At 38.1% G+C, this 27,223-nt stretch overlaps 1 protein-coding gene and 1 pseudogene across 1 annotated transcript; one reads left to right on the plus strand and one right to left on the minus strand.

Moving 5' to 3' along the window:
- Positions 1-3,096: 3,096 nt before the first annotated feature.
- On the minus strand, positions 3,097-3,712 carry LOC148554088 (CBL-interacting serine/threonine-protein kinase 12 pseudogene; annotated as a pseudogene).
- Positions 3,713-9,130: 5,418 nt separating this feature from the next.
- On the plus strand, positions 9,131-9,756 carry LOC148554089 (uncharacterized). Its single transcript, XM_088494980.1, has 2 exons — positions 9,131-9,213; positions 9,396-9,756. Exons 1-2 carry the CDS (start codon positions 9,131-9,133, stop codon positions 9,754-9,756), a joined length of 444 nt encoding a protein of 147 aa, XP_088351106.1.
- Positions 9,757-27,223: the final 17,467 nt, after the last annotated feature.

A 27,223-nucleotide genomic window follows, 5' to 3' on the forward strand; every position in this document is an offset into this window, starting at 1 on the left:
GTGGAACCACAGAGAAAGGGAAGACATGAGTGAAAATGAGACACCGAATTAGAATTTTTACTTTTTACATTTAACTATTATTATTTATGTTTAACAATGCAATTAAATTTTTTAAGTTTCAGAAATTAATTTTTAGTTAACATTTAAAACTTGAGTATTAGTAAGAATTGTATATTAATTTTTTAAAAATAATATAAAATAATATCTACAATTTTTAAAAATTAATCATTTAATCTTTACTTTTTATAAAAAAAAATTAATTGATACAAACAAAATTTAAAAAATAAAATTTTTGAAACAAAATAAAATTATCCTGAAAAAAATTATATAAACAATTTTTTTTATCCTTAAAGATTTTAACATTTTGAAATAATTTTTTTTTGTTACAAAGAATATTTACATTTTGTGACAAACAAATAACTTGTTACAAGTAAAATTAAATTTTGTGATAAATTATTTTTTTTATAAAATAATTAGAATTTTTGAAACATATTTTGTGACAAAATATTTTAAATTTTTACAACAACTTCATTTTTTGTACAAAACATTACAAAATTTTGTTACAAAATGCCGATTCGTTACAAAAGCCAACATAATTTGTAAAAAAAAAAAAAGCAGGTTATTAGAAAATATTAGAACGTTTTGTAACAAATTGTATTATTGTTACAAAATATTGTTATTCTGTAATAATCACCAAATTTTGTTAAAAAAATTAATTTTTTGTAATAATTTTAAATTTGACAAAAAATTTTGTTAAAAATACTCTATTTTCTTATAGTATATAAACACTTTGAAATTCTGTAAAGTGTTATTGTGATGTTTATTCATGTAAAGTTTAAATAAAATACAATTTTAAAACGTCTATTAGTTCCTTACATACATATTTATAATTCTGCCTAATATTTGTTACATTTGTCTGTCTCCTTGTTCATTGACAAACATAGAGTATTTGATATACTTTTAAAAAATTAATACTTATTGGAGGAGTCAGTTCTATTTCCAAATATTATATAATGAACCATGGTTTATTTTGATTTGATTAAATAGTTGTCTTTTGATTTCGAAATCACAAAAACATATATAACAAGAATTTCTTTGAAAATTTTTATCATTTGTAAAAATAGTTTTCCAATAGTTGAGTAATTTGGTTTTCAAAATTCACCTTAAAGAAATAGTTAGTATTAGTTATCATGACTAAATTTTTTCTTCAATAACCATCAAACATGTAATATAATAGAAAATAACTAATCTCTTATTTATAAAAAAATTTGTCAAAATTATCAGTTTAATATATAATTTTTGACCGGATAATATTAAAAAATAACAAGATACATAAACACAATTTAAAATTCAAACACTAAAGGCTATCTCAAGACAGTTGCATTCCATTACATACTAAGTACTATATATATATATATATATATAAAATAAAAGTAAAAAAATAAACAACAAGAATGATATCACAAGATTACAATACAATAAGCACTATATGAAAAAAAAAATCATAAGACTTTCTTGCAAACTACAAGAAAAAAAAAAAAAGCTTTTTGCAAGTTGAAAAAAAATTTCACAATTTACAAGAAGCTCGCCTTTATGTTTATATTTTTGTATTTTATCCGCATGTCCTATTTTAAAGTATTACATTAAAATAAGAGTAAAGTACTATTTTAATTTTTAATATTTAGATTAAATTTTAATTTTATTTATAATATTTAAAATATTTTTTTCAAATATTTTATTATATTTTATTTTAGTTTTTTCATCAAAATTAATTTTTTTCTTTATCAAAAATATTAATTTTTTCTTTATTTTTTTTCGAAGTTATGATATTACAATTCACTGAAAAAGAATTATAATGTCTAAAAGAAAGACAATTAAAATAAGAAAGATAAAGTAATAACAAATATCTTAAGAGAGAAAAAAAAATCTCATTGACCCATTTGCTCTATATTGTGTCTCATCTCCCATATCAGCTCTTTTGCTGCCTCCATAATGTATCTTCCGGAAACTTTGTCACCTTCAAACACTTCCTTGTTTCTAGCTTTCCAAATCCTCCAACATATTGCTAGAAATAAGCTCATAGTTCGTTCTCCTTCAACCCCATTTCTAATTACTACCTCCACTTCTTGCCACCAGTCCATAAACGTTGCCGATTATAATGTCACAAATTGGAAATTCATAGGTGAAGCTTTCCAGATTTTTCCAGCTTGCCCACACCTTCGAAGATAGTGGCTAGCGGTGTCGGGCTCAGAATGACACCTTGAAAACATTGGACTTATCGTTGGGAAGCGGTGATGAATGATGGTCAAAATCGATAATTTTTCATGTAATGCTTTCTATAGAAAGAGTTTAATTTTAGAAGGAATTTTTAATCTCCAAACTTTCTTCCAGATGGTTGTGTTCTGCATTATTAGAGGGTATTGTTCAATGGAAGGGTGAGCGAAACTTTATGCAACCCTGTAGCCAGAGCTCACATAATATTATTGTTGTTTATTCCAGATCCAGACCAGTTTATCTATCCCTGCATCGTTCACCTTGACACTACGAATTCGGGATGCAATTTCTGGTGGAAATACTTTATCAATTATTTCCTTGTTCCAGATATGATATGTATTCAACAATTCTTTAACCTTATTGAGACCTGTGAAATTGTGATTATTTGGGCCGGTGTAGAAAGAACTAAATAAATAAAAATCATAATTGCTTAATAAATAAAAACACCAGTATTAAATAGTATAATCCCCAATCACTATGTTGCCATTCGTTATTTCTTAGTTATATGGTTTAAAAAATATACATAGAATAAATAGTCATTTTTTATCATGAAAAATTTGGACGCTGGCAAAACTAATCATGAAAAATTGAAACTAAAATTATATCCATACAAGATAAATTTTTTTTGGACAAAAATGACTAATTATTAAATTTTTGTTAATGATTCCGTAAATACCCCTCTCTTTTCTCATCTCTCTTCATCTTCCTTCCATAACCACCACTAAATCTGTTGTAAAATCTACCATCTCACTTCTTTTACATCTTGCTACAACCACCACAAATTTAAATTACAACAACAATTTCAGATATGTAATTGGAGCCTCAGATATCAACCTTGGCAGCGCCGTAACCCTTCCTGGCAAGAACCTTAGGTGCCACATAAGAAGGAGTTCCGCAAAAAGTGTGGAACAAGTCGTCCTGTCCAATCCGATCAGAAACGGCGCTTAGGCCGAAATCGAAGACCTTAAGGTCGGCATTCTCATTGAGCAAGAGGTTATCCGATTTGAGGTCGTGGTGAAAGACGCCTCTGTTGTGATAGAAGGAGACGACGGAGATGAGTTGCTGGAAGTACTTTCGAGTGAGGGTCTTCCTTGAGGTGGCCTTTGGCGACCTTGTTGAAGAGCTCACCGTCGTAGACGTACTCCTTGACAAAGTAGATATTGGATTTGATGGCAATGACTTCGAAGTGTTGGATGATGTTAGGGTGGTGGATGTGACGGAGGATGAACATCTCACGCTTGATGTGGGAGACGATACCGCTCTTGAGGATATTCTCCTTGTCGATGATTTTGATGGCGACGCCCTCACCGGTCTTGATGTTGCGCGCGTTGTACATCTTCGTAAAGGTTCCGTAGCCCAGGAGCTTTCCTATCTCGAAGCGGCCTAAGAGGAGGCTGCTCTCCTTGTTCTTGTTGGGAACCACCATTGCCTCAACCATCACTTCTTCTCCCGAGCCAAGGGGAACAAATTGAATATATATACATGTTCTCTCTTTCTGTCAGATCCAACAGTGACAGCAGCAACCTCTCTCTCTCTCTCTCTCTCTCTCTCTCTCTCTCTCTCTCTCTCTCTCTCTCTCTCTCCACTCTATTTCCTTCCCTTGATATCTCTCTTTGGAAATGACAAGGAATAGATTTGGTTGCGCTCTCCAAGTTTGGTAGGATAGTAGATTTTGCAACGGATGTGGTGGTAGTTATGGTAGGAAGTTGAAAAAGAAATTAGAAAAAAAAGGTATATATGTAATTATCAATAAAAATTTAATAATTGATCTTTTTTTCTAACAAAATTTATCTTATATGAGTATTACTTTAATTTTAATTTTTTATAGTCAATTTTATTAACGTTAAAATCTTTTATGGTTAGAAATTATTTCGGCCCAACCCATCAGCGACCTGGGTCCAGATACGAGCGGCCGACCTGACGGGTCATTCGACCCGAGCTAGGAGGGGACCTGCCTTCCCCTCCTCATCCACGTGGAGCTTGGACAGCTAGTAGAAGCTTCTAGAAAGGTGGGCCTGGCCACAAAGGGCCCACCCGAGTACGGACTATAAGAAGGGAGGGATCTACCCCTCCCCAGAGGTACGTCACTTACTCTAACCCTAAACTGCCGCTTCTTGTACGGATACTGAGTTGAGCGTCGGAGTCCTTGCAGGTGGCCCCACCACATCGTCACCCCGCGGATCCCAGCCTCGCGACTCGCGCTCAGGTCCCAACCCTTCCGAGTCTCTGCTCCAGTACCCGTTTCTCCCGATCCATCGAACACCTAAGTAGACAAATATTGGCACTGTCTGTGGGGACCTGGTGTGAGTATGGAGATGTTTCCATCGTCGGAGGAACTTTGCGAAGAAGGAGGAGCCCGCATGAGAAGTAGGATGAGCTCCGCAAGCACCTCTCGTGAGCAGTTGAGGCCGGTAACCCAGCGAGAAAACCAACACTCCAGATCTCCCGAAAAGCGTCCTTTCGGAGGAACAAGGGACGAAAACTCAAAAATCATGCAAGAACTTAGGTACGAAGTGCAGAACTTGGAACGAAAACTAGAAGCGAGAGACTGGTACCATCCCTCCCGCAGCAGGGACACCTGCCCCAGCCTGTCACGCACCCGATCCCCCATGAAGAGGTCGGGTGATTGTGGGAGGGATCCCAGGAGGGATAACGAGCGTGCAGAGACCGACGCTCGAACTCGCTCCTGCACCCCCGAGAAAACAGAAGCTCATGGAGAAACTCGGAAAAGCAGAGGGAGGAGAAGATGGGACCCCATTATCATGGGAACAACCCCTTTCCACCCCTCAATCCTTAAAGTCCGACTGCTGAAGCACTTTGACAAGCCAACTAACATGAAGTATGCCGGGACCAAAGACCTTAAGGAACACCTGACGGCCTTTGAGGCCAGGATGAACCTAGAAGGTGTCGGCGACGTAGTGAGGTGTCGAGCCTTCCCGGTAACATTAGTATGCCCCGCGATATGGTGGTTCAACGCGCTTCCGCAGGGGTCCATTACGGCCTTCTCGAATATAACTCGCAGTTTCTTGGCAGAGTTCACCACGTGCATCGCCAAGGCCAAACACCCTATCAATCTGCTGGGTATCACCCACAGAGCCGGGGAACTGACCCAAAAATTTTTGGATAGGTTCAACCATGAGTGCTTGGAAATTGACGGCCTGACCGACTCAGTAGCTAGCATGTGCTTGACGAATAGTTTGCTGAACGAAGACTTTAGGAAGTACCTTACCACCAAGCCCGTCTAGACCATGTAGGAGATCTAGAATATGGCAAGAGAGTACATCAACGATGAGGAGGTCAGCTAGGTGGTGGCGGTCAATAAGCGATAACCTACCAACCCACCTCCCCTCCAACCTGTGTATGCAGACAAACCAAAAGAGATACCGAAGGAAGAGGCGTCGGGAAAATAGTCCAAGCCATTTCCTCTAGTGGAGAAGTTCATGAACTATACCTCCCTCACGGTCCTCATAGTGGAAGTTTATCAACAAATTACAGACAAAGACATCCTATCAAAACCTTGACAACTGAAGGACAGGACAGGCGGGAATAAGAGCTTGTATTACGACTATCATAAAGGCTTTGGTCACAAGACGCAAGACTTTTTTGATCTAAAAGATGCCTTGGAGCAGGCTATTCGTGAAGGCAAGCTGACTGAGTTCTCCCAGTTCATAAGAGAGCCAAGAAGAAGAGAACGTGAGCAATCGGAGGAAGACCGAAGCCGCACCATAAAGCCAAGGCAAACATCCAATGAGAACCCTGACAGCGGCCCAATAGTCGTTAATAACATCATGGTAGGACGAGATGCACCCCCAAGTCAAAATCGGCAGCAAGGAAAGACGCTAAGGTCCTAGCCGTGTCAACGGGAAACCCCAAGGCCCTGTCTAAGGAACCTCCCGAGATATCCTTCGGCCTAGAGGACCGATGGTGCCACGATCACCCCAAAAACCCACCCATGTTGATCACGGTGATAATCGGGACAGACTTAGTCAAACGGATTCTCGTTGAGACAGGGGTGGACTGCAACATTATGTTCAGAAATGTGTTCGATGCCTTAGGGATTAGAGAAGCTGATCTCAAGACCCACCAACATGGCGTCATCGGTTTGGGTAACAACTACATAAGGCCTGACGGGATAATTTATCTCCCGATCTGCATTGGGCAAAAGTAAGAGGTTGGTAATGACAGAGTTTGTTGTTTTGAGAGACTCCATAGCCTACAATGTCATCCTTGGAAGGAAAATAATCAATGAATTCTCAGCGGTCATATACACCAAATTTCTAACATGAAGTTCATGGCCGACAACGGAACCATTGGTTCCATTAGGGGAGACCTAGAAACGGTAGTCGCTTGCGACAACGGTAGTCTTTCCTTGAGAAAGAAGTCAAAAGAGGCATCTGGGGTGTTCTTGGCCGACTTGGATGCAAGAATAGATGACAAACCAAGGTCAGAGCCCGAAGGTGATTTAGAGAAATTCTGAGTTGGCGACACGGAGGAAAGGTTCACTTTCGTAAACAGAAAGTTCCCGCATGAGCTAAAAGGACCCCTCATGGAGGCTGTTAGAGCAAACGACGACCTGTTCGCTTGGACTCCGGCCGATATGTCAGAGGTAGACCCCGAGTTCATGTCTCACTGACTTTCTGTTAAGCCAGACGCTAAGCCGGTGGCGCAACGACAAAGAAAGATATGTCAGGAAAGGGTTAATGAGGTGGCTAAACAGACGGCCAGCCTAAACCCTAAACCCTAAACCCTATGTTGAAAGCGGGGTTCATTAGGAAGCTGGAGTACTCGATGTGGCTGTCAAATGTGGTTCTCATTAAAAAGGCCAATGGAAAATAGAGAATGCACATCGACTACTCAGACCTCAATAAGGCATACCCAAAGGACTCTTTCCCCCTCCTAAACATGGATGCTCTGGTAAACGCAGCGGCAGGATACCGGTTTTTGAGCTTCATGGACGCGCACTCTAGGTATAATCAAATCCCGATGCACCATCCCGATGAGAAAAAAACTGCATTTATAACGCTAGCTACTTACCAGAGACTGATGAGCAAAGTTTTTAATGACCTCATCGACAAGTCGATCAAGGTATACATCGATGATGTCTTGGTGAAAATAGCTGAGCCAAGCACCCTAGTTGGTGACCTCGAAGCCATCTTCAAGGCACTCTGGAAACACAATATAAGGCTCAACCCCCTTAAATGCACATTTACAATGGAAGCTAGGAAGTTCCTGAGCTTCATGATAACACAAAAGGGGGTAGAGGCCAACCCAGACAAATGTGAAGCCGTCCTTGGAATGACGAGCCTAGGATGTGTCAAAGGTGTGCAGAGGCTGGCTGGGAAGCTCACAGCCTTATCTCGATTCCTTGGGGCCTCGGCAGCGAAGGCCCTCCATTTCTTCAATCTGATGAAAAAGGGAATAATCTTCGAATGGACTCCGGCTTGTGAGGAGGCATTCAACCACTTCAAAAGAATACTTTCGGCACCCCTTATTCTCGGCAGGCCAAAAGAAGGCGAACCCTTGTTCTTGTATTTGGTGGTGACGGAACAAGCTATGGCGGCTGTTCTCATCCGAGAAGAAGACAAGATCCAACAGCTAGTGTATTTCATCAGTAAGGTGCTCCAAGGAGCAGAGCTAAGATACACCAAGTTAGAAAAGCTGTCCTACGCTCTATTGATCTCGTCTCAAAGGTTGATGCAGTACTTTCACGGCCACCTGATCACCCTAAGAACCGACCAAGCCATTCGCCAAGTTCTACAAAAACTCGACTTGGCGGGTCGCATGATGACGTGGGCGGTCAAATTATCCTAGTACGACCTGCGATATGAACCCAGACATGTGATCAAGGCCCAAGCAATGGCAGATTTTCTAGTGGAAGTGATGGGAGACTCGCCTGGGAATACGAATACACGGTGGAAGCTCCGTGTGGATGGAGCCTCCAATCAAGTGTTTGGGGGAGCAGGGATAATTCTTGAAACATCAGCGGGAGTGATTTATGAGCAATCAATTAAGTTTGACTTTCTGGTTTCTAACAACCAGGCGGAGTACGAAGCCTTGATAGAGGGATTAGTCATAGCTAAGGAGGTCGACACATCGAGAGTTGAAGTCAACAGTGATTCTCAAATTGTGACCTCTTAAGTCAACGGGAATTACCAAGCCAGAGATTTCTTTCTTCAAAAATATATAGAGAAAGTGAAGAAGCTATGTGAGGATTTTGAAGAGGTAACGGTCCAACACATACCCAGGAAAAAGAACGCCAGGGCCGACCTCTTGTCAAAGCTAGCGAGCACAAAACCTGGCACGGGAAACCGATCTCTGATTCACGGATTAGTGACGGAGCCATCAATAGCTCTATGTGTAACCCAAGTGTTGAGTTCCCTTTCGTGGATGGACCCAGTTCTTCGCTTTTTGGAAGGCAGCAAATTCCCTAAATACGAGAAGAAGGCCAGAGCAACAAAAAGAGAAGCAGCTAAGTATGTGGTGATACAAGGACAACTATATAAATGAGGGCTCAACCAACCTTTGCTGAAATGCCTACACCCCAACCAAATGGACTACGTCCTAAGCGAAGTCCACGAGGGGCGTTGCGACCACCACATCGGAGGAAAAGCATTGGCCTAGAAGCTCGTCAGAGCCGGATACTATTGGCCCACAATTATGTCGGATGTGCAAGAGTTCGTCAAGAAGTGCAAGAAATGCCAGGAACATGCCAACTTCTACAAGGCTCCAACAGGAGAATTAAGCTCGATGCTGGCCTCCCGACCTTTCGCTCAGTGGGGAGTTGACCTCCTAGGGATATTTCCGGTTGGCCTTGGGAAGTCAAGTATTTGATAGTAGCCATCGACTACTATACTAAATGGGTAAAAGCGGATCTGCTGGCCAGCATATCGTCAGCAAATTGTCGGAAAATCATGTGGAGATAAGTAATCACCAGATTCGGTATTCTTGAAATCGTGATATCGGACAATGGGACGCAGTTTGTAGGCAAGAAGTTCGGGAAATTTTTCTCTGGGTTAGGCGTTAAGCAGAACTTCTCCTCGGTAGAACACCCACAAAGTAATGGTCAGGTGGAGGCGGCAAACAAAACTGTTCTCAAAGGGTTGAAAAAGTGACTTGATCAGGAAAAAGGGCTCATGGGAAGACGAACTAGCCTCGGTCTTGTGGTCCTATAAGACAACACCTCAGTTCACTATCGGAGAAATGCCTTTCCAGCTTACCTACGGTGTAGACGTGGTGATTCCAGTTGAAATTGGGGAGTTGAACCTGAGGTTACTCCTCAGTGGTGGTGAAGAAGCTGTGGAGAAGGACCTGATTGACGAGACAAGGGAGATGGCTTATTTGAGGGAAACTAAATTGAAGCAAAGAATAGCGTTGCAGTACAACGGGAAAGTCCTCGGTAGGAGTTTCGAGGAAGGCGACCTGGTATTACGCCGGCTTACCGACCCCAGGAGAAGGCAAATTGGGAAGGCCCGTACAGAGTAAAAAAAGTCCTCGGGAAAGGCGCTTATAAGTTGGAGAGGCTAGACGGGAGCGACGTCCCGAGAACGTGGAATGTAGCAAACCTGAAAAGGTTCTACTCATGACAGATGACCTACCATTTTCGTGGTCACCTTTCCACAAACCTTGTCTCTTATTTTTAGATGTTTTGAATATATCGCCTCTATAACGTACCAAGTTCAATTGCTTTCTTTATTTTATCATCATTATAACTGTTTTATCGACCATGCATACATTTGCTTGTTTACTCGCAAATTTTTCTCACGGGGCCTACGATGAAAGCTTTGCAAGGCCCACGTGACCCGACAACACCTCGGGACTGATCACCCCGGGAGCCAAAGAAATTGTAAGTCACGATACCCAATGTGTAACGGCTAACAACTTGAAAGCCAAACGGGGACAAAGCAAAATAACCAATGCATTCAAGTGAACGAAAACGGTTAAAAGGAAAGGCACGATAATGACCTAACGATAATCATTTACGACAAAATAAGCAAGTTCTAAGAAAACTACAAGTCCGAAAGATCGATTACAAGGTAAGGTGCCACATTGGCCCAGTTAAGGAGAAAACAAAAGTACAAGTCCAATGGAAGAAATTACAAGTTACTTTCTCAAAATATCGACTATCTTACCATCATGGATAGTCTTGAAAGCCCAATTGCCGAGGTATCGACGTCGGGAGACAGCAGCTTGGCCTGCGCCTTGATCGCCTCCTCAGTACCTCCAATCAACTCGCGAGCATTCTTGACAGTTTCCTTGTTCTTCTTTTTTAAACCGGCGACCTCCCCCTTCAAGCCTGTGATCTCAGCCTTGGCAGTATCTGCCGACTCAACGGCTTTGGCTAGCTTTTTCTCCAGATCAGCAACCTTGGCCTCCACCACAGTCGCTCGACCCAATGCGGCGCCAAGCTGGCTCTCGAGGGTCATTTTCTGGTCGGCAAGGCGGGCCACCGTCCCGTCAAAAACCTTCAATTTCTCTTCCGTGTCTACCAACTTGGTCTTAGTAGTTTCCATCTCATCTTTCAAACCACCGATCTCCCGCAGTGCCGAGCGGTACTTACCGTCTAGCACCCCAGCCTGGGCCAGAACGGGTTCCGCTTTCCTTGCAATAGTTACAGCATGAAGCATGCAACGATAAACTCACCTAGCTTGAGAGGCCAAGTCACTACCATGGAAAAAGTCATTAGTGCCTGCCAAAAGCTGGGAATCGATGAATCCCCCAGCATCGAAATTCTTCTCCATCACGGTGAGTGCGTCCTATGGACTGTACGTCGCCTTCCTCTTCTTAGGATTCTCCAGGATGGTTAGGTTGGGGCCCGCCTCATCCTTGGGAATCTCCTCAGATCGGAGGTTCACACGTGGCACTAGGACCAACGTTTTCTTGAGGAGGATGTCGCAATTGAACCTTGGGTGTTGGGGAAGGCGGAGCCATAGCTGAAGGAGTTTCCGAGCTATCGCTGCTTTTCCCCGGAAGGAATTGAGCCATCAAGTTGCTGATACCCATTTACTCGGCAGCCATGGATATTGAAACAAGAAAGCAGAACCCAAACGTTACGGACCACAAGTTAGACAGGTATACAAGTCGGAGCAAATGAAATCACAAAAGGAGCACAACCCGACGACTCACCCACATAACTTCTACCCGTTTCAAGGTCACCCATCAACAGATAGGGGTTGAGGTTATTCTTTCTAAAAATGGCCAATAATATATCGGTGATGTCCCAGTTTTGCTGACTTAGACCCTTATAAGTACTCTTTATGAAAATATTGGCCCAGGCACCGAAGCTCCAAAAGGTCGGTATCCGACGTTCTCCCTCTAAAGTCAGCCAGAAGGGATGCCAACCTTCAGCGGGTCGTACTTTGAAATATTTTTCCTTGAAACCATGGAACGAATCTTTGAACAACCTGAAGATCCGTCGACCCTGCACGGCTCGGAACGACATGTATCATTTTTTATGTTTTCCTTCTTTTGAAGGGTTGGTCAGAAGAAAGAAGTAGAGGAAGACTTCTACTGAGATCAGTAGCTCCAAGTATTCGCATACCATATCGAAACAACGAATGGATGCCCAGCTGTTCGGATGTAATTGTGATGGCGCCACATCACATCGATTCAAGAGAGGGATAACAAAAGGGGAGAAGGGAAGTCAAATCCCCAAGTTGGTGAACATGGGCTTGTACACCCACATCCAATCGGCAACTCGGGCGGTGTTCATGTTTATGTGACAAATGCGTTCCCGGTCTCCAGGAACGAACGTGTCGTAATACTCCTCATTGGGACCTCCTCCACAGAGCAGATCAAAGTTGCGGAACTCCTGGAGCTCCTCGAGAGTTATCTTAAACGCCGTGTCCTTCACGTCGAAAGTAACCCAAATATAACGGTCTACCGGAGTTCTCGGGATGGGATGCTGCGCCATACCTACAGTGGGAACATCACTTAAAGTCAAATCTGGGAGGTCGGGAAATGGGGGAAACAGAAACTAACACTACGTTCTGTTACACTTCTATTCTGCACTAATCTATAATCAATTAAGAGCCAAGACTAATTTACCTAATGGCAACCCCTAGTAACCTACCTAACAGTAGCGTAACCCAGGCAAGAACAATTATAAACAATGAAGAAGGAACGCAACAAAAATGGCAAAAATGAAAACGAAACCAGGATCGTCCATAAAGAGATGGAGGCAGCCAAAACCTACCAAGAAATTGTGTAGAAAGGAAAGGTGGATCCATGGAAAGTGCAGCAAAACTCGTAGCGATAGAAGTCAAGAAAGAGGAGAATGATGATGAAGGCAGTGAATTGGAAGAAGTATGAAGGAATAAGGAGCAAAAGGGGAGAATGCAAGATAGTAAGTGACACTGGGGAGCACGAAAGGTAGGGGCAAAATAGGTTTTTTACCCGAGTTTCAAATCAGCCATAATGAACATCAAATGCTCGGTGCGAGAATCGAGGCAACGTTTTTAGTAACGGGCAAAGGCCACTAGCACGTTGGGGGCACGAACTCTATCACGGATTTCCAACCCCATGAGAACTCGACTGGCAGAGGCAAGTAGAATAGTAGATCAAACGCGCCAACTACGAGTTTCTGCGCTCATAGTTGGTACGTTGGGGCACTGTTCCGGCCCAACCCATCAGCAACCCTGGTCCGGATACGAGCAGCCGACCCGACGGGTCATTCGACCCGAGCCAGGAGGAGACCTGCCTTCCTTTCCTCATCCACGTGGAATTTGGACAGCTAGCAGAAGCTTTCAAAAAGATGGTGACCGCAAAGGGTCTCCGGAGTACGGACTATAAGAGGGGAGGGACCTACCCCTCTCTAAAAATACGTCACCTATTCTAATTCTAAATCACTGCCTCTTGTACAGATACTAATTTAAATGTTGGAGTACTTACAGATGACCCCACCACATCGTCATCCTGCATTTCCTAACACGCAACCTCCTCCAGCTTCACGACCCGCGCCCAGGTCCCAATCCTTCCGAATCTCTACTTCAGTACCCGTTTGTCCTGATTCACCGAACATTCGAATAGACGAACATAAATAATTATTTATTCATATAATAAATAATGATCAGTACACTATAATGAATAGGGATGGCCTGGATGGGGGCGGCTATATATAGCTGTAATTGTTCAGAAGCAACATCTACCGAGGAGTAGGTGCTACTGCATTTAACTGATTTAATAAGAAAAGGCCACAAAACCGTTGCAGTTAATTGATTGTTGGCCACTCACTTTTCATGTTATTCCAAGTTTGGATTAGATCCAATATATATTAGTCCATCAAGTAGCCACTAGGATAATTGATGCGTATTACCATAGGGGATCCGCAGATCCTTTTCAGATTTCAAGCCTTATTAAAATCAACAATAAATTAATTTTTGCTGAGAAAAAAGTTATGCACAAATACAAGTGATAATGAATAAGATAAGATAGAATTTGAATTCAATCTTAAATTTATTCATAGGTTGAGAATTTTATATAAATTTAATTTTATTTTATTTGTGAGTTAAAAATATTTTAATTTTAATTTTATTTATTTTTAATTTATAAATATTTAATTTTATTCATAAATTATAAAAAAAATATAATATTATTATATAATTAAATAATAATTTAAAATAAAATTAATTTTTATATAAAAAATATTAAATTATTAATTAATAATATTTTTTTAATAATTAAATTTTTTTTATATTTAATAAAAAAATTTTAGTTCAACATTCCCTTAAAATAAGTCAATAACTTCACGCTATGGTCGGTAAAAGAACATGAGAACATTCTGATTGGAAAATTTTCACATGTTACATCCACTTTATTGGAATAGTAATATACTAAGTATAGATAGGCAGCAAGTCAATTTTGTCTTTTTGTATGAGACATAATACCCGAAATAAATGACACAAAGGATAGTAAAAAAACAACAACTATATGGCTAAATGATGAAAGGAGTTTAACTTTAACATCAGCTACACCAAATAATATAGAAATGACATAAAAAAAAAAAAATTACACGTGGCAAAAGATCAGTGAATTAATGACAGATCTAAAAATTTTAAATTGTAAGAACAAATATAAAACATATAAAAATAATTAAAAATTTATAAATATATCAAAATATATAAAAATAAATAACACAAAAATATTAAATAATTTTTATTTATTCGTTATAAATATTAATATATTGATAAATAATAATGTAATTATTAATTCACTTTTTTTAATAATAATAATAATAATAATAATAATAATAATAATAATAATGAGATTAATCAAAATGATAAATAAATTATCTTTCAATCAATAATAAAAGTCAAACATATTTTTTATGAATTATGTACGATAAATAGTATTTTAGGAAAAAAATTATGCACCAAATCTCTCATCATATATTTTATAGATTACTTAATAATTATTCAATCATTTAATAAAAAAAAGGCCAAAAATTAATTTTAAATAATAATAATAATAATAATAATAATAATAATAATAATAAAAGTTTGTTACTTAGATAGATAAAAGTACAAAATGTGTTATTGTTTTATGCTATAAGAAAAACACTAAGTATTGTTGGATTTACCGTCGGATTTAGCATTACACATTAGCGTTGACTTTACCGACAAATTTAGGAACGGTTTTTATGTAAAATTCGTCAGGTCAAATCATTACCGATGAATTTTCGTTTTCGACGGTAAATTCACCGATAATAGTTAGAGAAAAAATGGAAAAAATAGGTACGAAATGTATCATGGAATTTACCGGCAGAAAAATCTACCAATAAATCCATTTTAGTGGAATGTTATGTTTTGGTATATGTTACCGTTGGATTTATCCGCCGGTAAATCCGACAATAAGGAACCTTAAAATTCAAAGCGTGAATTCTCTCTTCCTTCATTTCGAAATCTCTTCTCTCTCTTTCTCTACCCTTTCTTATCCCACTCCCTCTCTACTTGTTTCCTCTCCTCGCCGCTCCGTCAACACCTTTGCCGCTGCCGCCTCCCTCCTCTCGTTGCACTATCCCTTCTTCGCAACGAGATAGTTGCTCAAGCCACACCTCTGCTTCGTGAAGAATATGCACCGCCTCGCCACCACGACAACGAGTCTGCTACGCCGCCGGCTACCTCCTCCATTTCAAGTAAGTCGGCCATTTCTATTATTGATGTTTAGATTTTGCTATGAAATTGGTTTTAATATATGTTTTATGAATAAAGTGATATGAATTTGGGATTTAGAGTTTAAATTATATTACCATGAAATTAGATTTAGGGTTTGAAATTGATTACTGTGAAATTGGGTTTAGGATTTAAATTTTTTTTTTAAATTTTGTAACAACTCAATTAATCATTTAATATTATTGATAATAATATGATAATAAGGTATGTTATTTCATTGTATTTATATTAATTATAAATTTAATATAAAAACATAAATAATTTGGTCTAGGAATACGACTTTAGTTTTGGAAAAAAGGATGGTTTTTATGTAAATATATCAAATAAAAATGGTTATATTTAAAAAAAAATTAGTATAAGACCTAAGATATAAACATGTAAATTTGGTTATAATACTAATATATTTATTATTGTAGTTGATTATGTTAATTTGTTGACTAATTGTGAAAGCAAGCAAAACTAATTATCCTTAATTTAAAGGTTCTAGAATATCTGAAATGAAACTTGTGTTTATAATTTTATTTATATATAATTTTATATATATATATATATATATATATATATATATATATATATATATATTACCATATTTGTTATGTTGTTAATCATGCATCAACAAGGATGCTTTAGATTTAAAATTAGTCATGTTCAAGGTTTATTTATTATTTTAAGGTATAAGATTTTGGTCCTCTAGCTTACATATTATATCTTCAACCTTCATGAGTTTAAGAATTATTGTTTTGGATTTGAATATGAAAACTCCTTGTTTAATTGAGTTTAATTGTTAAGAATTTAGAGGGTTTTGACTGATGTCGTGGACTGAAGTTGGCTGGATTTGTGGGAACTGTAAAGGTGGATATATGTCTAATTTTAAGAGAGGTTATGTCAAATTTTTTTAAAAATAATATAAATGTTGAAGGATTTGTGTAGTATATATGCTGATTAGTGTTAATAATATATTCTCTTTGCAGACATGATGACAGGTAGCAGAGGTAGATCGAGTGGATCTCGTGGTCGCAGTAGAAGAAAGGTTTGCACCGAATCTCCAGGGACTGCTCAGTCATCGCCCTTTACCCCGACTACTCTGTCGATCCTTGTGACATCACAGGTGGGTCCAATGTACCAGCAGTTCATCATGGTCCCGAACCTGAACTACGTGCCTCCTTTTGCTACACCCTTATAGATCCAGTGACAAAGCCCGCGGTGGGTGATTTGTCTAATGCGTCTGATGAGTCTATATTTGTTGGCATATTTTGACTAAATTTGGATGGATTCTAGCACATGAACTCACACTTAAGCACCAAAATAGCATACTGTTGTGTTTGATCCCTAATTTGATTCTAAATGTGAAAACATTCATTTTAATGCTTAGATTAGTGATTTTTAATTCCACTTTTATGTCATTCGATGCCGTGATATGGTTTGTGAGTGATTTCAGGCCTTGGAGGCAAGAATGAATAGCCAAAAGTGGAAGGAAGCATGTACAAGGGAGAAAACATTAAGAAAACAAGGAAAAGCACACACAGCGAAGTGTGCGTGCACACAACCCTGCCTGCACGCGCACAAGCAAGAATTTTCATGTGTGCGTACGCACGCACCTGTGCGGACGTACACATCTGTGCATCCGCACAGGTCCCTGCACGTGAATTCATTAATGAAACACGTACTGCACGAATTTGGAGGCCCTTGGCTCATTTTTGGGAGGCTGAAATGCTGAAATGAAGTGCTATATAAGGTAGGATTCAACACATATGAAGGATAAGCTTTCATTAGGGTAGATTAGGTAGAAAATGCATTAGGAGTAGGAGTAGGAGTAGAGTAGAAAAAATGCTCTCTTAGGGTTTAATTTCCATCTTCATGTAGCATTTTATAGCAAGCTTAATTTTGGATTTTGCTCATCTTTATTGTAAGTACTCTCAATTTCCTTTTTAATTATAGCACATTTACTTCCTTTTGCCTTGGTTCAAGTTACTTTGTTTATAATTGCAATTTTGAGTTTCTTGAAGTTTTGATTGATGAATTTAATGTTTCATGCTTTCTTTATGCTTGTTTGCTTGTTTATGTTTGGTTTTGTTGATAGTTGGTTATAGTTTGTTATTTTACTTTGTAATTTTCCATGTTTTACTTTTATGCACACAAGGTGTTTGTGAAAATGCCAACTTTAGAATTTGAGTAGATTTTCCCACCTTGGCTTGTGGTTTGAGTTCCAAGGATACTAGAGTCATAATGTCCGACATTTAGTGATAATTCTTGGGTAGTTAGTTGACTCTTGTTTCCATTGACGCTAGCCTTTTACCAACTAGTTTGGTAAGTTGGTTAGGACTTATCGATTAAGGTCAATTATGCTTGCTTGACTTACTCCTCGATGGTTGCGGTTGACTAGGCGAGATTGACTCATCATAATTACCATAGTTGTGGTTATGGCGATGATAGGATTCCTTGGATCTTCATGCCCAAGTCAAGGTTCTTCATTGCATTTATAGCATTTTCACTAGTTTTGATCTTACCTTCTCTTTACTTGCATTAATTACAATTTTGAGCATCTCTTAGTTCTTTTATTTCTTGGTTCTTTTAATCTTTCCTTTCTTTCTTGAAACCCCCCCTTTTCCTCACAACCGAAAGAGAAACACTTCCAATTGTATCCTAGGGAGAACGACCCGAGGTTGAAGTACTCTTAATCTCGGTTATTTTGTATTGAATCTAAAACATTTGATTGAGAGAATTCATTGTTGGTCTGGACCATGCTACCAACGAATTGATTCTAGTTTTGATCGATTCCAAACTATGCAATAATTCTCTTTATCAAATTTGGCGCCATTGCCGGGGATGCAATTGAGTGCTATCTTTTTGGTTGTTGTAAATATGTTGATAGTGTAAATATCTTACTTTTTGGTTATTTGGTTGTTTTTGTTAATATTTAGGTGTTTGCTTTTTTTGTTTACTTATGTCTTTTGCTTTTATTTCCTACTTTCTCTATGTGATATCACCCTTATTGCTTGGAGCTTGGTTGTGAGTATTTTGTAGGGTATGATGAGTTCAAGTTGGGATGGCTTCATGGAATGGGAGAATCAATTAAGGGAGGAACCAATTGTGTATGAGCAACACTCATGGCAAACACCTCCCTTATACTACAACAAGCCAAACCCTCCCCTACGTAAATATCAAGCCCAAGGATATGAGAGATACCCATACACAACCCTCAACCACCAAACCTTCAAGCACCACCCTATACACCTCCATGGAATCAGAATGTCTATACACCTTGTTACCAACCATATGAACCACACCATTATACACCACCTCAATACCCTCATCTACATGACACACGTTCCAACTATACAACATTTCCTCCAACCTTTGAACCTTCTTTTCCACCTCAATATGACATTTTCCAACCCTTGCCCCAAGAACAACAAGACCTTCAAGCATTCTTCCAAGAGCAAGAAGGGTTCCGAAGGACGCAAGCGGAGTTCATGGCCACCATAGCCGAAGCGGTGAACCGCTTGACCTCACTACGCTCAACCATTCAAGACATCCCCCTTGAAGAAGGTGGAGAATCAAGTAAGGAGTGTATAGAGGAGGAGAACATGGAGCCTCAAGGAAAAAAAGAGGAGATAGGATAAGAAATATGCACAAGAGGAGGAAGGTAAAACTAGTAAGCCACAAGAGGTAAATGGAGGATTGAGGAAGTTTGATAAAGAAGTGGATTGCATCATCAATGATTTTTTGTCCACCTTGGTCAACCCCCTCAATGATCTGGAGGAACCTCCCACTTTGGAGTTTGAGATAGAAAGGGAAGAGCTAGAAAAGAGTGGTGAGGAAGAGGTGATCATCCAAGAAGTGGAAGCAATTGTGCAAGAGCTTAATAGGATGACTCCACCCCAAGGACAAATTGAGTGGGTAACTATTTCCTCCATGAGCTTCATAGGCCTATATCAATTTGCTCTTTTGGAAACGGATTATCAACTTAAGGTGCTTCTTGGAGTGTTAAATGGTGAAGGATTGGGCGTTGGTTGCCAATGGATGAGGATTTGGCCTGATGGCATGCAGGCGTGAGTTATTACTATTTTAATATCTTTTATACAGATAAGGTTTATATATGTGTTTTTATGTGTTTGTTAATCTTAAGTTTTTTCATTGATAGGTTTGTATCGAACAATAATGCATATACACAGGAGATCTCTGAGGTGATTAAGTTAATGTACGACCACCGATGGCCGAGCTACATGAAGATCCCTGCGGAGACCAGAGAACGATGGTTTCAAAAGTGGGCAGTAAGAATCCAAATGTTGTTGAATTAAATTTATTTGAACTGTATTTTATTTCGACTAACTAATGTTGTTGAATCAATTTGTGCAGTTGAAATTAATATGGGATACAGAACATTATCTCATGATCAGGAAGATCTCGACCACTAGCTAGCTAAATGACTTCTGCAACCACCTAATGGTCTGGATCCATCCATTTATCAAGAAGGAACTGGAGGCCTATTTTAGAATAGATGAGGAGTTCAAGCATCGCCGTCTGACGAACTTTGCTAACAGGGCTTCGCCGATGTCGTTGAAGTATACGGGTGGGTTGGCAACCTTCATAAAGAAAAAAAGTAGGCTGTAATTACTTGAATTAGTTATTTCTTGATTTATTTTATTGGTTGATTTCAGTATGTGTAGTCTAAGTCGTTGGATGGTGAGGCGACACTGGCAGAGAGTTGAAGGCCAACAAGGATATATTTGCTGATGAGCAGTCTGTGGCTTATTATGTGAGTTTCAATTAATTCTAAGTTTAAAATTTGTTTGATTTAAAGTCAATTAATTGTTATCATAGTCACAACGTATGTTACACACGAGGACTACACGCAGAGATTGGAGGCTGTGACCCAGCAATCTTAGTCGCTTAGTGGGAACAACGACCCCGACTCCGATACCTCAGTGGTGGATCCTGATAGGGTTTGGCGCGAGACCGCCTCTAAACCCCACAATAATCGTGTCTTCGGGTTGGGGTCGTCCTTCACCAGCGGCCTCTGCACCTCTGCATTGCGGCTTCATCTGCCTCTGCCTCTACCACCAACCCTGCCGATCCCGAGGAAGTTGTCAACTTAAGGGAGGAAATGCAGAAGCTAACACAAGAGCTTCACCAACAAGCTCAGCAGTATGAGCAGAGGTACAACGAGCTTCTTGTATGCATGGGAGACACCACATCCATCAACTCGCAGATGACAAAGAAGCTGGAGCGACTAGAGCATTTATAAGAGCAGATGGAGGTGTACAACGAGCAGATGCGTGTTGGAGGTAGCGACGCTGCTGGTAGGACACCGACATCAGCACCTACTCCGCCGTCTCAGCAGGGGAAAGACGACAATGACGACAATTACCGGAATTTGTAGAATTTAGGGATTTAATTTATTTTATGTCTATTTCATTGTATTCTACTTCTGTGATATTTTATTATATTCAAACAATTGATATTTAATAAATCATTAGTTGATTTTTGATAATTTTGATTTTGTGCCCTAATAATGTTAACAAGAATTTTAATTTAACTACTAATTGTGGCTAAATTGTGAAAGAAAAACTACCGTAGCATTTACCGGCAAAATGTTTGACAGTAATTGGGCGCCAAAAGACATAATATGACGCCAAAGTTACCGTTGGAATAATTCAACGATAATCAGCAACTTAGTCTCGGAAAATTCATTAAAAAATGACAAAAAATGCAGATAATTAGCATCGGACGAAATAATCCGTCGATAAACAATTTCCAGCGCCGTTCATATCGTCAAATTCAGTCCGGCGGTACTCAGCGTTTTTCTTGTAGTGTTAATTAATTTTTAAATGATTTTTAATTCAATTTACATTTAGGAACTAATTATCAAAATACTTGTCCACACAACAAGAAAAACACTGAGTATCGTCGGAAAAACAAATAAAATCCCACGGTAATTTAAATACCGTCGGAAATAATCAGGCGGTATAAACCTCGCCGGTAAATGTTTACCGTCGAATATTTTCGTCCGATGGTAGTTATCGTTAGAAGTTGCGACGGATCATCAGGTTGAAAAACCAATTGGTTACCTGCGGATTCTTTTGACGGTATTATTGGCGCCAAAAAGTGTTGTTTCACACATTGTTACTGTCGGATTATTCCTATGGTATTTCCAACAGTAATATCAATTTTTTTTTTTTTTAAATTTGAAATACATGGTCAATTTTAATTTTAAATTTAATTTTTTTCACACAATTAGTGGTCCATTCATAAATAATGAAAAATTGTTATTTAATTAAAATAAATAATACACTATTCAAATATATTAAAAGTGAACTACACCAAATATGCAAATAAAACAATTAAATGAAAAACAAATAACTACAGATCTAGGTAGTCGTCGTCGGTCCCGTGGTCCTGAGTCGGCGACGCAGAAGGCGGTGATGTTTATATGCCATCAGCAAGACCGCTGCCACTAGCAAGGTTGATGCCAGCGGCGCGCATCTGGGCTGGTACATCGTCATCTGAGCCTCCATATGCTACATCCTCTCCACCGACTATCAAAAATCCAGCCTCAGCTCATCAGTAGACGTCACGCAGTTGATGATCCCCTGATACCTTTTTCGATATTCGTTAAGCTCCCGAACCTACTGCTGAAGGCTGCGTTAGAGCTTCTGCATCCTCAATTAGTGGCGAAGCCTCACGACAGCTTCAACGTGGATGTGCGGAGGCTGTTAGCAAAGAACGACCCGATCCCATATACGCGGTTCTTGTATGGGGTGGAGGCGGTCTCGCGCCAAACTGCATCGGGATCGATGACTGTAACTACAGATCCATCGGCGGCGTCTTCCTCACCTTGTTGAGACTGCTGACTCGCGGCCTCTAGTCTCTGTGTGTAGGACTCCTATGTAATTAACACAAGTTATTATGATTAGTAATCCGACAGATATATAGTTAGTCTCTAATAATCAGATGTATGTTTATTCACATAATGGTCTTGAGACCGCTGATCAGCAAATATCTCTTTGTTCTCCTTCAGCGTGTCTGTGTACTTACGTCTCCGCCAACATCGCCTCGCGAACCAACGACTTCGACTACACATGTTGCATTGAAACAATATGACTAGATTGCCTAGTATTTATATGCAGAAGAGTACAACTAAGTTGTTAACAATATTAAAGTCACCTTACCGTCGGATTTAACATCACAAAATTTTGATGGTACACCATTGCGGGTCACCAAGATGAATCATTTTACTAAATTGAGTTACATTCAATGGTAAAGGACGTGCCAATTTAATTTATTTTTCCTCAAAAAATTACCGACGGATTTACTGTCGAAAAACAGAATCTGCCGGTAATTAAAAAACTTTACGAATTTGACGTGGTTATCGTCAACCGCTACTCTGTGACGCTAAATCTAATGGTAAATCCAACGGAACTTAACGTTTTTCTTGTAGTGCTAGTACAAAATTATTCAATTTACTAGAAAATATTAAAGTTGAATAGAAAAAAAAATCAAGGATATAAACTTTAACTAAATAAATTCATTAATTAAATAATAATGTAATAATATTTTATTTTTTATTAAATTAATTTAATATATATATATATATATATATATATATATATATATATATATATATATATTTATCTTATACTTTTAGATACAAATAAGTGTTTAATTTTAATGTGCTGACATTGTAAAATATTTTACACAATTATCCAATTGCATCTATTTTTTTGGATGATCATTTACACGAATGTAATCAATATAAAAGGTAGTTATTTTTTATGATATGGTGTTATGTAATTGAATGTACATGTAAGGGTTGGTTTCGATTGGCTTTTGAAAAAAGTAGTTATTTTTTATCTTTTTAAAAAAGATCTTTTCTTAATAGAAAAAATTATTTTATATTTGGATAGACTTTTTAAAAAGAGTTTTCAAGTATTAAAAATATCTTTTGTTTCTACTTTTTTTAAAAGTAAAATATTGTTAGCTTTTAGGGAAAACAAATAATTTATTTTTTAATAAAAGTACTTTGCTTAAAAGACGTATCCAAATATGTTTTAAATTGAATAATTTAAAAAAAAATAAATACTTTTTTCCCTTAAAAAAGTCAATCTAAACTAACGCTAATACTATTTTATACTAATAGTATATCAAAATTTAATTCTAAAAGTTAAATATATATATATAAAATCAATATTTTGACACAAAAAATAGGTAGTGTTTAATGTGAAAAAATATAATTTTTTAATGGAGACACATATATATTTGTACATACACTTTATTACATTTTTTAAAAATGCTAGTAGAGACAAGTGTTTGCAAAAGATAAATGAATATATAATAACTTAACTCCTTAAAAATACATATAAAATCAATTTAATTATTACAGGATTTTTTTTACACCAATTTAAATGTATAATTCTTAAGAAATACACATAGTATCAATACTTTTTATGTTTACTATTTATTAGTTGATATAGATATTTATGATTAGTTTGTTTGTTGTTAGAAGTTATTAGTTACTAATAAGTTACTAAAGTTAGAAAGTAGTTAGGATTTGAGTTAGTCAGAAGTTAAAATTAATCAGAGTTAGCTTAGCTGTACATATAGTTTACGCATTGTAATAGCTATTTTTGTGATTTTTCTTGTAACAGTTACTTTTGTGATTTTTCATTCTACTCCAGTAAATAATTCTTCTCATTCATACCTTTCTCTCAGTCCCTCTTCTCTCACTCTCTCTTTCTCACTCTCTTCTCTCACTCTCTCTTTCTCACTGCAACTTTTACCGCTCAAGATTTTATTGCTATTCCCTAAAAGGTCATATTATATAATTCTGGTCTCCAAATATATAGTAAAATACTGAATGTGAAAAAACGCGGCTAATTTTTTTTGATATGGGAGGAGTGTGTGAGTTGTGTTTGGTTATGGTGTATGCAGGTGTTAGACACAGGTGTGGGACAGAGAGAAATCGAACCGTCCGAATTCTTTGTTAAAAAATTTATTAACCACAAATCGGATCATCCGATTAGTTTTTTTTTTTATATATATTTGAAATCAAATCGGACCTTCCGTTTTCATATTTTTGTTTTTTAATTTTTTTCCTTAAAAGAAAACGGACCCTCCATTTTTAGATTTTTTTTTATTTTTCCCTTAAAAGAAAATGGACCCTCCGTTTTCAGATTTTTCTTTTTTTTTTTCCCTTAAAAGAAAACGGACCATCTGTTTTCAGATTTTTCTTTTTTTTTTTTAAATTAAAACGAACCCTCTGAGTTCTTTGCTGCAGTTCTCGCACAGTCCGATTTTGCTTTGGCAAGTCCCTCGGTCCGATTTGCATGTAAACTGACACCATACAAATGTAAAGCTCTCCTCCTCTCCATAACTCCGTCCAGCACCAATATTGGTTCCATAATAAAATTAATTTCCGAAAAAACGCTTTCAAATAAGTATATATTGTGGCCGAATACTAAATTAATTTTATGAACAAAATTATCACACACACATATATATGACGGTAAAGTATTGTTTTGGTCCAACGTTTGGGGTGAATTCTATTTTGGTTTTTAACGTTCAAATCATTCTATTTTTATTCCAAAACGTTTAAAATGACATCAATGTGATCCTACCGTCAAATTCCTCGGTTACACTTAACGAAGGTGATGAAGTGTACTATTAAACGTGGCACTCACAGTGAAAATAACCGTTAGGATAGAAAAAAAATTTAAATATTAAAAAAAGTAAAAAAGGGAAAAATTATACCCTAAACGCTACTTCTCTTCCTTCGCCCCCAAATCCATCGCGTTTTGAAGCAAAAGTTAGAGATCATATATCTTCGAGATACAAAGGCATCCCAGTATTCCCAATCATCTCGTAGCAATAATAAGGCTTGAAAGAGAAGAACAACTTGCTTTTGTGGTGAAAGACCGGAGCTGTAGACTTCTTCGACGCCTGAGAACAATGGATGAAGATTCTGGGTGTGAACTATCTTGTAATAAGCCAAAGTTAGATTACTTCCTATGCTGCAACATATGTGGTTATGTTGATGTTAATGGTTGGATTAAAATTTATGAACATATGTTTCAAATCAGGTTGGAAAGGGATGTGGTGCACGAAATTACAATCACACTTTTGCAACTCCGCACAACTAACCAGCAAGTGCACTGGGTCGTCCAAGTAATACCTTACGTGAGTAAGGGTCGATCCCACGGAGATTGTCGGCTTGAAGCAAGCTATGGTTATCTTGTAACTCTTAGTCAGGATATCAATAATTCTCAGATTTAATTATAAAGAGTAAAAGAACATGAAATAAATACTTGTTTTGCGGTAAAGAAGAACAGGTTGAGGCTTTGGAGATGCTTTGTCTTCTGAATCTCTGCTTTCCTACTATCTTCTTCTTCATGCACGCAAGGCTCCTTCCATGGCAAGCTTTATGTTGGGCATCACCGTTGTCAATGGCTACTTCCCGTCCTCTCAGTGAAAATGTTCCAAATGCGCTGTCACCATACGGCTAATCATCTGTCGGTTTTCGATCATGTCGGAATAGGATCCATTGATCCTTTTGCGTGTGTCACACGCCCAACAATCGCGAGTTTGAAGCTCGTCACAGTCATCCCTTCCCAGATCCTACTCAGAATACCACAGACAAGGTTTAGACGTTTCGGATCTCAGGAATGACCGCCAATAATTCTAGCTTATACCACGAAGGTTCCAATCTTAGATTAGAAACTCAAGAGATACACATTCAAGCTTGATTGCATGTAGAACAGAGGTGGTTGTCAGGCACGCGTTCATAGGTGAGAATGATGATGATTGTCACGGATCTCACATTCATCAGGTTGAAGTGCGAATGAATATCTTAGAATAGAAGCAAGCGTGATAGAATGGAAAACAGTAGTAATTGTATTAATTCATGAAGAACAGCAGAGCTCCTCACCCCCAACAATGGGGTTTAGAGACTCATGCGGTAGAGAATACAATAGGAAACGTGTAAAGTGTCATGAGGTACAAGATGAATCACTAAAAGTAGTTTTTATAGTAAACTGGTGACCTAGGGTTACAGAAAATGAGTAAGCTAGGGTGTTTAGTGTAAAAATCCACTTCCGGGGCCCACTTGGTGTGTGCTTGGACTGAGCATTAAAGCTTTCATGTGTAGAGACTTTTCTTGGAGTTAAACGCCAGCTTTTGTGCCAGTTTGGGCATTTAACTCCGGTTTTTATGCCAGTTCCGGCGTTAAACGCCAGAATTTCTTGAGCTAACTTGGAACGCCTATTTGGGCTATCAAATCTCGGGCAAAGTATGGACTATTATATATTGCTGGAAAGCCCAGGATGTCTACTTTCCAATGCAATTAAGAGTGCACCAATTGGGTTTCTGTAGCTCCAGAAAATCTACTTTGAGTGCAGGGGAGGTCAGAATCCAACAGCATCTGCAGTCCTTTTTCAGCCTCTGAATCAGATTTTTGCTCAGGTCCCTCAATTTCAGCCAGAAAATACCTGAAATCACAGAAAAACACACAAACTCATAGTAAAGTCCAGAAAAGTGAATTTTAAATAAAAACTAATAAAAATATAATAAAAACTAATTAAAATATACTAAAAACATACTAAAAATAATGCCAAAAAGCGTATAAATTATCCGTTCATCACAACACCAAACTTAAATTGTTGCTTGTCCCCAAGCAACTGAAAATCATATAGGATAAAAAGAATAGAATATACAATGAATTCCAAAAACATCTATGAAGATCAGTATTAATTAGATGAGTGGGGCTTTTAGCTTTTTGCTTCTGAACA

Source organism: Arachis ipaensis, chromosome B7, assembly GCF_059453495.1.
Source record: "Arachis ipaensis isolate K30076 ecotype BB chromosome B7, ASM5945349v1, whole genome shotgun sequence".
In the NCBI taxonomy this organism is placed as follows: domain Eukaryota; kingdom Viridiplantae; phylum Streptophyta; class Magnoliopsida; order Fabales; family Fabaceae; genus Arachis; species Arachis ipaensis.